Source organism: Bombyx mandarina, chromosome 12 (genome assembly GCF_030267445.1).
Source record: "Bombyx mandarina strain Sakado chromosome 12, ASM3026744v2".
Classification (NCBI taxonomy): Eukaryota; Metazoa; Arthropoda; class Insecta; order Lepidoptera; family Bombycidae; genus Bombyx; species Bombyx mandarina.
The window spans coordinates 13211562-13224114 of record NC_143219.1 but is presented as its reverse complement, the minus strand read 5'-3'; the positions used below and the strand labels follow the sequence as shown (position 1 = coordinate 13224114).

The 12553-nt window shown below is 32.7% G+C and overlaps 1 protein-coding gene and 1 long non-coding RNA gene across 4 annotated transcripts in view; one reads left to right on the top strand and one right to left on the bottom strand.

Annotated features, from left to right (window-relative positions):
* The window catches only part of Tps1 (Trehalose-6-phosphate synthase 1), a 35390-nt gene extending 23536 nt beyond the window's left edge, over window positions 1-11854 (bottom strand). For both annotated transcript variants that reach the window (XM_089732041.1, XM_028184448.2), the window contains exons 1-2: window positions 10167-11854; window positions 7180-7336 (exon numbers count right to left, since the gene is read on the bottom strand). In XM_089732041.1, the coding sequence (XP_089588167.1) occupies window positions 7180-7336; window positions 10167-10306 (297 nt within the window). In that variant the 5' untranslated portion in view covers window positions 10307-11854. The remainder of the gene's footprint in view (window positions 1-7179; window positions 7337-10166) is intronic.
* On the top strand, window positions 917-5205 carry LOC149501842 (uncharacterized). Of its 2 annotated transcripts, XR_016324026.1 has the most exons (3): window positions 917-3018; window positions 3475-3595; window positions 3687-5205. It is a non-coding gene; the product is annotated as an uncharacterized LOC149501842 (long non-coding RNA). The 2 variants fall into 2 exon arrangements; XR_016324025.1 differs by lacking the exon at window positions 917-3018 and having other exon boundaries at window positions 3025-3595.
* Window positions 11855-12553: the final 699 nt, after the last annotated feature.

Here is a 12553-nt window from a genome sequence, read left to right as displayed (position 1 = left end):
TTTTTAGATTTTTATAGGGGAACAATTCTGTCATACATTATTTTAGCGAAACTTTAACCGTTGCTACAGCGCACGCAGCGAAAGCTCTCAAAACCCGATTTTGAAACATTCTTTATTGGTGTTCCGCTTGTATTGGTCTTAGCGTGATGTTATATAGCCTATATATAGCCTTCCTTAATAAATGGGCTATCTAACACTGGCTATCTAAAAATCAAATCGGAACAGAAGTTCCTGAGATTAGCGCGTTCAAACAAACAAACTCTTCAGCTTTATAATATCAGTATAGATATCAATTGAAAATTGGAATGAAAATCCGTTTTAGGAGTTCGAAATAGAAAACCAGTTAAATAAATTGTGCCGTCGATCTGTGACGTATTCACGTAAGTTTTACAGCAGAATGTATTTACGCCCTTTTTCCGATTAAAAAGACACGAAGTGAATTAAAACGTACGAAGTTCATATTCACATTGCTTGCTCTCACAGAAAATGGAAGGTTTAGTATATTTGGAATTACAGTTGACAACACGCTACACTAAAACGAAGGTAGGACCTCTTGTGAGTCCGCGCGGGTAGGTACCACCGCCCTGCTTATTTCTGCCGTGAAGCAGTAATGCGTTTCGGTTTGAAGGGTGGGGCAGCCGTTGTAACTATACTTGAGACCTTAGAACTTATATCTCAAGGTGGGTGGCGCATTTACGCTGTAGATGTCTATGGGCTCCGGTAACCACTTAAAACCAGGTGGCCTGTGAGCTCGTCCACCCATCTACGCAATAAAAAAAAAAGGAAAGTGTTGCTCGTATCTGAGCTCACGGGCTCAACCTGAGAGAATTTGGTAACACTAGCCCTAGCAAAAGCAGTGCTTCGCCGAATCTACCACCGAATCGCGACCTATAGAAGATCCGGTGAAAAACTCAGTGGGCTGTGTCTATGGGTTACCGGATCGGAATCGCGCTCTGCCTTCCTGTGACGATGCGTTCTATGGGCTTTTTTTGCAATACTAGAGGTCCCGCAGTAGTCGAAATTCGACTATAATTAATTGGAATTGTAAGTTTGTACACTATTATGATTGTATTTTATACTTCTATAATCACAAAGGGGATTGCCCACTCTCCATAGTGTGCTAGGCCCAAAATGGACATCAAATATTACTATAAAAATGGACTGATTCAAATTCTTAAATGTATTAGATATCTAAAAAATATATTGAAATTGACGCCACTATTATAAAAAATATAATAAAAATAAAAAACTCGTTTTGAGGTTAATTTTCTATATAAATACCTCAAGAACTTTTCTTTTTTTAATGTTTAAGATGTTCCTAATTTATTTTTATCCAATAGGGTATAAAAACACACTTAATTCTTTAAATATCTATATTTTCTTCATCTTCATACACAATTAGTATCATCTAAAAATAGCAAAAGAGAGCATATACACGGTTTTAAATCTCGGTCAGGGTAAAACCACAATTCACACAATGTTTTTTAGTCGTAGTATGAAACGTTATTGATAAAAGTAAAATATATCGAAGAAAAATCAAAACACATCCATTTTGTACGCAAGCACAACACCACAAGCCAGGGGGGTGCAACTCCCATACAAAGGAAAAGAACATTCAACTAGCGTCATCTTTAGGAACCGGCGAGGTCATTTTTGAAACGTTTTGGCCTTAATGAACTAATAAACTCACTAGATGGCAGATACGAGTTCTGACTCAATAAAAATGTTAGCGTACTTTGAAGCAGTGCTTCCACTTTTAGGGAATTCTCCCTTTTTTAGGGAAAAATAGCTGATATTTTGGATGATAAAGACAATTTTAAAAATACCAGGATTTAGGATATTTCGGGGTAAAAAGCAAAGCCTATACTAGTAACTGTTGTGAATTTTAAAATAAACGATAATTAAAGTAAAACAATGAACATTTTATTTTATGGAGAGAATGACATTAAGTCGAGTTGACAAGTAAAAGAATAAAACAGAGTTGTGTATAAAAACTATAAAGAAGGTTTGATTCAACAGTAACCCTCTAGTAAAGTAAATCATAGATTAAGCCACTGCTTTTTTCTTAGGGATTCCCCAGAATCCCAATAAGTATAATCCGCCAAATTTTTATTTACCTATTTTCGTTGATGTCACCAGAACTTACTTGTATTGTAATATACAGGTACTTCATGTACCATGAAAGATTATCATGGTAATTTCATTTACGAAAACCTTGTAATTGTCATTTCGCTTTTGCTAGCAGTTCCTTCTTCAAAGACTGAGGTAGAAAGATTATTCAGTGTTCTCAAATGTAAAAACTGACAAAAGAAACAGGCTTTCTAACGAAACCCTGAACGACTTGCTTCATAGAAAGTTGGGAATGCCAGCAAACAATTGCTTAATTTTAGAACCGAACAGTGTTAGGTTGCGTGCAGCAAAAGAATATAAAAGCAATGCGTCGACTTCCTTGAAAATTCTAATCCTATAGATCTATGATCTTCTGGGGGCGTTTAGATTATATATACCTACATTAAATAATATGCTGTGGTTTATTTTCTGTATTTTATTTATGCTTTCTATATAAAGGATTTATGAAAGTTGTTTAGGAAATTTTAGGGATAAATTCAAAAGAAACTAGGGTAAAATGTGGTAAAAAAAACGTAAGTGGAAACACTGCTTTGAAGTTTTCAAAACTCCAGGGCCAATAAAACAATCTCAAAAAAAAAAAAAAAAGTTTTCAAAATGTCGTACATAACGCTTTAATTTTTTAAATCGTTTTTGTTTTGTTTTGTTTTGAGTTATTTTACGTTGTAGTATTAATTTAGAGCAACTTTTAGCTTTGTGAGAATATTAGACGATTAGACATTGAGAAACTCTGTTTTGAATTCTCTTTAGACATAACTTGGCTCTAATACTTTTTTCTTCGTTAGCGTTTCGTAAGCCAGTGTAACTATTTTCATTTCAGAAAGTTTATTATTAAAAATCAGCATGCCTCAAGGTCGAAAATGAAATGCTATTTCGGATGCCTTGATAACGGTGAGTTTACACTATTTTTCCGGTATATTATTTGCTAACAGAATTATTATTCATAATATAATTAAATGAATTAGCACCAACTAATGGTCCTTCCTATTTCTGCTGCCTAGCTATCATATATGTTAAGTTTTGATCAAAACAGTCGGTATTAAGTCTCGTACTATCACACACACACCTCAGATAATAAAATTGTCCCGAGTGGGTGGCAGTATTTATGTTTTGCAACTCAGCGTATTATATGCTTATTGTCAAGTGGGCCCGAACTAGTTTTTTGGAATGATCAATCAGTCATGATTTCCTGTTTAAATAAAATACAGCACAATTGATCTAACATCCAAAGTTAGATGATGGCATTCACGTTTTGTTTCCTGGTGTTTGATAACCAAGTTACACCAAGTGGCCTGTGACCACGTTCATCCTTCTACCCAATATAAAATAATGTTTTTATTTTTGTAGACAAAGGTTTGATAATGACAAAATTTTATGGAAAAATTATAAGGAGCACTAAAATGTCTGAAACATGAAAAGATTGATGCACTATATTTGAACCAGAACGTGTTATGTAATATATTAATTTGTAAGTATGATTACATTAACACAAAATTTTTCCTGGTCGTATTTTTTCAATATTTGTTACATACTTAAGATACTTTGTTTCTCCGTTTCAGAAGAGAAACTGATTCAGCAAGGAACGTGAACTCACAAGGGATCTTAATTTTTTTTAAATATGTTTATAATTTATAAATTAATAATTGAAATAGTTCATAAGAACTAAATTGATGCCAATTTTGTTTTAAAATAGGTTGTTTAGTTCTTATAGTTATAGTATTATGTTTGAATAGCTGTAATTAGTAAGTTAGTAATATATGAAAATACTGATATAAATTTTTGTAAATAACCTTTTGTAAATTCTACGAGAAGATGATTTTAATTAATGATCAAAAGTCAATGGTCTTCAAAAGCATTATTTGCAATTATTTAGATTAACTGTGGAATATATTTGCTAAGTTGTGTTTTCTGTATGAGCAGATATAAATGAAAATGCCCAAACATGATTATGTTTCTTACATTTTCATTATGTGAAATCAATATGCTTGTGACTTGAGTATATTAATAATTTATTAAAACTTAATTTATAGACAGCAACCCCTATGGCACTGCTGAAGTTTATAAGCACTGGTGACCACTTATCATGAGCCGGGTTGCATGCTGGTCTGCTGTTGAGTGCAATAAAAATTTTCGAAACCCTTTCTATTATTTAGATGTAATATTAATGTACATTTAATTTGGATTAAAAGATAAATTTACATTTTATGTTTGCATGTGTATGTTTATAATTCATTTGCATGTGATGAACATCAGTTTCTTTTGTAACAAAATGCAAACTAATGGTTTGTAATGAATGTAATTAACTTTAAGATGATTTTCTTTCAATCTGCTGTTTGTTTCATCTAGTATTACCAAAGCTAAAGCATCAGAAACGTCAGAATATAAATAATTTAGATAGAGAATAAAAGTATAACTATTGTAATCATGTCTAAGATTACTATAAGCGTCATTAAGTACAAACTATCAATATTTAAGAGTACTTTAAATCATCTTTACATTTTTTAAACATTTTTTGTTTTTTTTTTGTTTTTCAAATCATGTAACAAAACGTTTGTGCAGAACAAAATGTCACATGTTATGAACATGATTGTGGGTTAATCGTTTCTTAAATTTCTAAATGTTTATAAGAATGCTAAGAATAATTTAGTATTCACTTTAGTGTGTGTATTATCTCTACAATGCTAGTTTAAATGACAATTATTGTATGACGAAGCATAGGTAGTGTTTATAGATGTAATATTTTCATACAAGGTCATGATCTGTCACGATCAACTTTAAGCAAGAACTGCTATCGTTAAGAAACAAATTTATTAAATTTAATTCAAATTGTCTACTATGTTTGTAATGGAAAGCTGACATGTTTATATTTCGCACAAATGACTTAATTGACATTGAATGATTTGATTATCTAGACTTAATTAACTTTTAGATAACTTTCGATTTAATGTTAATAAGTACGCTAGTAGGATTAATCTAGAGGAGTTATTGTTATTCGAAATTTTATACAATTGTACGTTCATACAATCTTTTAACAGAAAATTGTTTGTAATATAGGGAAATTAAATAGCTTACAGAGAATTACAGCTTTTTATTTTAAAAAACTGTTTTCTCTCTGTATGAAAAGATCTTATCGATTAGAATGCTGAACACAATCAAACATTCCTTAATAACTCATAAGTACTACCGGGAATTTCAGCGATTCTAAACGATAAGATTTTTTCATAAAGAGAGTTAATTATAAAAAATATTAAAATTACTAAAAAAGCCACCTGGTGGGGGGTAGGGAGACTAATAATCGACCGTAGCGACGCCTGCTGGACCGGGCTTTAACTAAAGCAAAAATAAAAATGAGAGTTGCGCATCTATCTCTAATATATTAAGTGTATAATCTATGCCACAAGCAGCAAGCGAAGTGTCAGTCAGTCAGATTAAATTCAGTGTTGTCAGTATAAAGAAAAATAATTACATGAAATTCATATATCGATTTTTTTTTTTAAATAACCGATAATTGATTTATATCTTAATCTTTTTTTTACGAGTACACATTATTTTTTATGTTTTTGTTTTAGTTGTACATATTTAAATAACAATACTAGTAAAGTTTTTTTTATTGCTTAGATGGGTGGGCGAGCTCACAGCCACCCTGGTGTTACTAAGTGGTTACTCGAGCCCACATACATCTACAACGTAAATGCGCCACCCATCTTGAGATATAAGTTCTAAGTTCTCAAGTATAGTTACAAGTTAAAGTCCAATGGGTATGTCTTCGATGTTATTTTATGTGCATAAAATCCATTAAAATCGTTTGATTAATGATAATACTTAAAATGATTTATTTATATGTTTTATTTATATACTCAAAATATTTACTTCATACGTAAAAGGTTTTAAAGCTGGCAATATTTTTCCCGCAAAAATAAAAATCCTTGTTTTTTCAATAGAGTTACTTTTTTTAAACTACTTATTGTAAACTATAGTGGCGCTTATTTGCAAGAAAGTAAATGCATATTTATTTATGACAAAATTAATGCACTAAGTATTTTTTCTATAATCTATTGTCCGCTTTGGGCCGAAAATGGGCCATCCCCTTTCGCCAAAACTACACTATAAATAATATTAACAATGACAAACAATATTTAATCTATTCCCAATTTGACAACGGACATCAAGAACAAAAGTTTGACAATAAATAGTATTCATGCGTGTGTGTAATGTTTTCTTTATTGATTTAATGTATCCTTTATGCATTATTTAAAAAAAAAATTAGCATTGTGCACTTCTTCTCTATATTCTCTGTAAGTGTGGAAAATTTCATACTCCTAGGTCCGCGCAATTTTCGTAAAAAGGGATACAAAGTTTTTGCTTCACGTATTAATATATAGATAAAACGAAACGAAAACTAAATAAATAATCCGAAAACTTGTCTTTATTGTAACTGCACATAAGGCGACTAACTAAAAAATTTAATTTAAATTCTTTTACAATGACGAGCTGTGTTACAAAGATCCCTGAAATTCAATTTTAACTACGAAACTGGAGCCTTGCTTTTTCATGTACAAAAAAAGTACTTCATTCAGTTTAGTTTCTTTTGTTCGTGTACAATCCACAATGGAAACGTTAGAACGCCATATTATTTAAAAAGTACAATGCTGTAATGATTCTTTGGGGCTTTGTGAAGGATAATATTTTATGTAATAGAGTAAGTACCTTTATTTTTCTGAAATCAGGAATTAAGAACATTTCGCTAATTTAGTTTCGGAAAATTTTTTTTTTATATATTTTTTTTGCTTATGATGTGTGGACGAGCTCACAGCCCAACTGGTGTTAAGTGGTTACTGGAGCCCATAGACATCTACAACGTAAATTCGCTACGCACCTTGAGATATAAGCTCTAAGCTAAGGTCTCAGTATAGCTTATTACTATTACAACGGCTACCCCACGGGAAATAGGCGGGGTGGTGGTACTTACTCATGCGGAGTCACAAGAGGTCCTACCACCAGTAAAAAACTCGAACGAGACGTGATATACATAATTCTATATTAATTACTTACTTTCTCCGAACGCAGGCCAGCGGTGGGGGTCTTGTCATTAGGATCCGATTCAGGGATCTTTTCGTTGGGGTCTTCGAGGTGGATGCCCGGCCATCCTACCCAGTTACCCTGGCCGCGAATCACAACCGGCGCAACTGCAGTCACTAGGCCACCGGCACTGTTAAAAGAATAAACAGTTAATATTATTAGTATATATTAATAACTAGCGACCCGCCCTCGCTTCGCTTCAGAAACTGTAATTTATTATTGATTCCTCTACTATTTGATGGATGTTATTATACATATAAACCTTCCTCTTCAATCACTCTATCTATTAAAAAAAACGCATCAAAATCCGTTGCATAGTTTTAATTTAAGCATACATAGGGACAGATATAGGGACAGAGAAAGCGACTTTGTTTTATACTATGTAGTGATGCATTGATGTTAAAAGGTCGACAGTTTCGTTTAGTTATTCATGCATGTGACTAGGAGATGTATGGAAATGGTAGTGCAAGGTAGAAGGGGAAGAGGTCGACCGAAGAAGTCATAGATGCAGTGTTTGAATGACGATATTGGAGAAAGACGAGTGAGTGTTGAAATGATGGCTGATAGACGAAAATGGGATAGAAAAATTGGCCGCGCCGACCCCACCTAGTGGGATAAGGTGGAGAAAAAGAAGAAAAGAAGAATTTCGTTCAGTTATGTGATAAAATTTGCAAGCAGCCAACTTTCTCATTACTGGGTGTTCAAAATAACCTTTCCTGTTTTCAATAAACAGTGAGGTTGAGATGAGGAATATGAGATACACATTACAGAGACCTAATTCCAATCCAGCCCAACAAAACGAATTATTAGTATGAAACATTTTATTAAGTTTATTTATTTTCCTCATTGACAAGTAATTAGAGTTTTACGAGAACATTCATTAACATCAATGAGCATTAATTTCTTGTTAGTGAATCACACAAGCGCATGTGATTACATTATGTACGACTCAATACAAACTAGTTTTGTAATCAATTAAGTTAGTGATCTTAAAAAAATCTTATCGTAATTTTGAGGTTGTTATATTATTATTGTCCTAAAATAAAACGTTGTCAACAACAAAATGGCTTAATAGTTCAGATTTAGACAAAACTCGACGTGTGATTATTTACAATTATTGAAAATTTAATACATCAATACAATTATCATCATAACTTTCAATGGATTTTAATTTAATTTACTTTTTGACAGAGGTGACATTGTCGCAAAATAGTTCACAAATTAAAATGTACTAGTGGTCCCGCATAAGTTTGAACACTTCTATAATCAGATATTTCGCCAAAACTACACTAAAGACAAATAATATTAAAGATAAACAATAACAACCTATTTTCAATTTGACCACTTTAAGCAATAACAAAAGTTTGACAATAAACAAAAAGTTTATATATGTGTGTGTCAAATACATGGTAGTGTGTGTGATGTTTTTTTATTGATTTAATGTATTATTAATGCATAATTTAAAAAAAAAATTAGCATTCTGCACTCCTCTATATTCTCTATAAGTGTGGGAAATTTCATAGTCCTCCATCCGCGCAATTTTCGTAAAAAGGGGTACAAAGTTCTTGCTCCGCGTATTAATATATAGATGTAATCAAACCATTTGAATATTGTCAGCGATCGATAAATGAGCAAAGTCAACACAGTCAAGCATTATTTTCTAGTCTGTTTATCAATGGAATATTTGTTTATTATTGTATAATGTTATCATGCACAATTTGCATGATCCAAAGTTAAGTTTTAGTCAACTTTTTTGGATTTCTTTTTGTAACCAAAATGTCGATAGCGATGTAAAATGTTAAAAAAAATAAAAAAAATGATCTAAGTCTAAATCTTGAAATGTCGTTAGAGCCGAATTTCAATCTTTGGATGAACAGTGCAAAAGTCTCTGAATACCTAGTTAAATATTCATCAATGTGTCAGGAAGTTCGGTTTTCTTTTAATTCTTTCTTAATAATTTCTTCCATTATTTGTCTGTTATAATGTTGTAGATGAGCAACCGATATCACGCAAATTTTGTGTTAGATGTGCCTAATGACTATAGTAAATGTATCACCAATAACTTTTTTTAGATTATTATTTTCACATCAATCAAAGTAATATAGTAATATAGAGAAATGCATTCATTAAATCGTAAGCATGTTTGTTGAGTGAGCAAAAGTTAGGTATTAAAATTTGTAAAATAACACTAGTCGATTTTTACAACACCACGCTGTCAATTGAAGTTTAAAAATACAACAATAAATAGTTCCAAATACGGTAAACATTATTTTGAATCATGTGTACCTACACAAACACGGCGTGACTTCTTTATTATGAACTTGACCTACCAAGTACCAGTTAATTTGTTCGCGTAAGGCCACCACTTTTGCATCGACAACCGACAACATTATTTACAAAACAAACATTAACCGCAGCGTATTTAAGATACAGTGTTTCTATAAAACGCAACTTCATTATTCAACTTTACAAATAATACCACAACTGTATGTCGTGAAGGTGTGAGTTTAAAAACCGGCGCACATAATTCTAGATCTAGACGATCGCAGAAACTTCCCGAAGGTGTTTCGTTATTCGACCAGAAACGAATGAAGGAGAAATGGACGGCTTTATGTTGAAATATCATTTGTGAAAAGTTAAATAATATTCGCCGTTTAAAATAGTTTATGTAATATTTATCATTATGTTTAATAATATTTTTATAATAATTTCCGTGTATAATTGTTTTAAAACGAAATGTCGATGACCGATTTTTTTTAATTAAAAAAATCACAGCTGTTAAATTTCATTCACAGTGCATCATATAAAGTACCTAATATGCGCTTCAATATTAACACATTATTTGTAAGCAGACAGACATTTCAAAATATCATTATGAATTGAAACATGACACAATTCGTATCTGGTATTTTTTATCACAATTTTATTATTAATGAATAGAAATACACACGATCGCGTACCTGGCCTTTCTCTGTAATACTCCGTTCTCATCTCTCTTGAGAATGAACGGTAGCCGGTTAGAGACAACAATCATGGTTGCCTTGCTGTTGCACGAAGATCGACTGGCACGATCGCCACGATCACTGTCCTTTGCACTCATGTTTTTTTACTTTCTCTGTAAATGTTCCCGTTTAACCAATTGCAGTGCAGCTGTGACGCATGCGCACAACAAATGGAGGGAGTCTTTGAATTAAACAGTCTATTGGATTTATCCGCGTTCTGTTCTGTGTATTTTGGCACCACAAGCGATAGTTACGCACTAATTTAAGTGTCTCCGTAACGCTATATGGACATCATCGACGGAGTTCGCTGCCGGACTGTTTCCATTATAATCGGCGGTTCCCTTTATAGACAAACGGAGTCGCAGTAGGGCGAATCGCGTCTGAATGCGGGCCGAAGAATCGTTGCGAGGAGGTTATCAAACTGCTGACCCGTCCAGAGACGTATCGCCTTGAATTGCACTGCTAAATTTTTTTCCATGTGAACAAATGTGATATGTCATTTAACGTAACAATGTGATATCAGTATTCGGTGCTTATATTTACATAACAATGATCTCCGTCTCGTGATTATTATGTTTTTAATAACCCAGGTTCAGCGAGGTGGCGAATTCCGAGACTTAGGTATATTCAACCTTTTAGCCGATAAAATTATATCGGAATAGTATCCGGCAATTTTTTTGTTACATACATATTTATCTCATCGTTAGAAATAGACAAAATAGAAGTCTGATTATCAGTTAATGCTAAATATTAAATATTGAAAAAAAAATACATTAAGTGGTTACCGGAGCCCATATATGTACCTAATAGGACAATAAAATGTATATTTGAAATAAATTACATTTGGAAAAAACCCTTAAATCATTAAAACAAAATCCGTAGTTATTGTCTTATAATGCCCTGCCCATTTCTGCCGAGAAGCACTAATGCGTTTCGGTTTGAAGGGTGGCAGCCGTAGTTAAAAGTGAGACCTTAGAACTCGTGTCTTAAGGTGGGTGGTGGCATTTACGTTGTAGATGTCTATGGACTCAGGTAGCCACTTAATATCAGATGGGCCGTGAGCTCGTCCAGCCATCTAAGCAATAAGAAAGAAGAGAGGAGAAAATGGTCCTTAACTATTTTATCTGTGCCTAGTTAAAATATAATATCTATATATTAATACGTGAAGCAAAAACTTTGTATCCCTTTTTACGAAAATTGCGCGGACGGAGGAGTATGAAATTTTCCACACTTATAGAGAAAACAGAGAAGAAGTGCACAATGCTAATATTTTTTTTAAAATAATGCATAAAAGATACATTAAATCAATAAAGAAAACATTACACACACTACATACCATGTATTTGACGCACACACGCATGCATACTATTTATTGTCAAACTTTTGTTCTTGACGTCTGTGGTCAAACTGTCTTTATTAATATTTTTTAATATTGTAGCCTTAGCGAAATTTGTGATTATAGAAGTATTTAATACAACCATAATAGTGTATAAACTTACAATTCCAATTAATTATAGTCGAATTTCGACTACTGCGGGACCTCTAGTATAGATAGATGCTTAAAACCTTATTCTGCCTGGGTAAATATTATATAAGACAGTCAAATTAAAGTTTAATTATAGATTAACAAAATTAAATTATTACACAATGTCTACTGCAATTTTTTTATAAATATTTATTTTTTATTTTTTATTTCACCGTAATAATATGACATTAAGGTCATTGGAATTTTTTTATCTTTATTTCTTTTTTTTTCACTTTCAAATTACGTAACTAAGATACCAAATTTTTGCTTTGTGGTTAATATTTACCACATTTAAACTATCAGATGATAATGTTTTATAACATTAAATTGACAAAAAACGATATCTACATACTGATGACAATTCTTTTGGTTTTTTGTTGATCCGTAAAAATTATAATAAGTACTGTACTCTTTAATTGGTTTTTAAACGTACCTAATAAGTTTATAATGAGTTTCGAATGCACTTCGACTTAATAGGTTCACCTGAGTGCTTAGTGCGAGTTTTTTAACGTTTTCGATAGCGTAAAAGTTAACCGAATCTTGTATGCAGTTGGAACAGCGCCCCTAGCGGAAAACGTAGGCGAACGTTTCAACTCCATACAATGACGCTATGACATGTCCTTCTTCAAACGAGGCTTGTGGAGGGTATTAAGCGGTAGGCAGCGGCTTGGCTCTGCCCCTGGCATTGCTGAAGTCCATGGGCAACGGTAACCACTCACCATCAGGTGGGCCGTATGCTCGTCTGCCTACAAGGGCAATAAAAAAACAAAAAACTTCAGAGGTGTCAAGGGACACCCGGATGGAACGAAGTTCCTTTCGA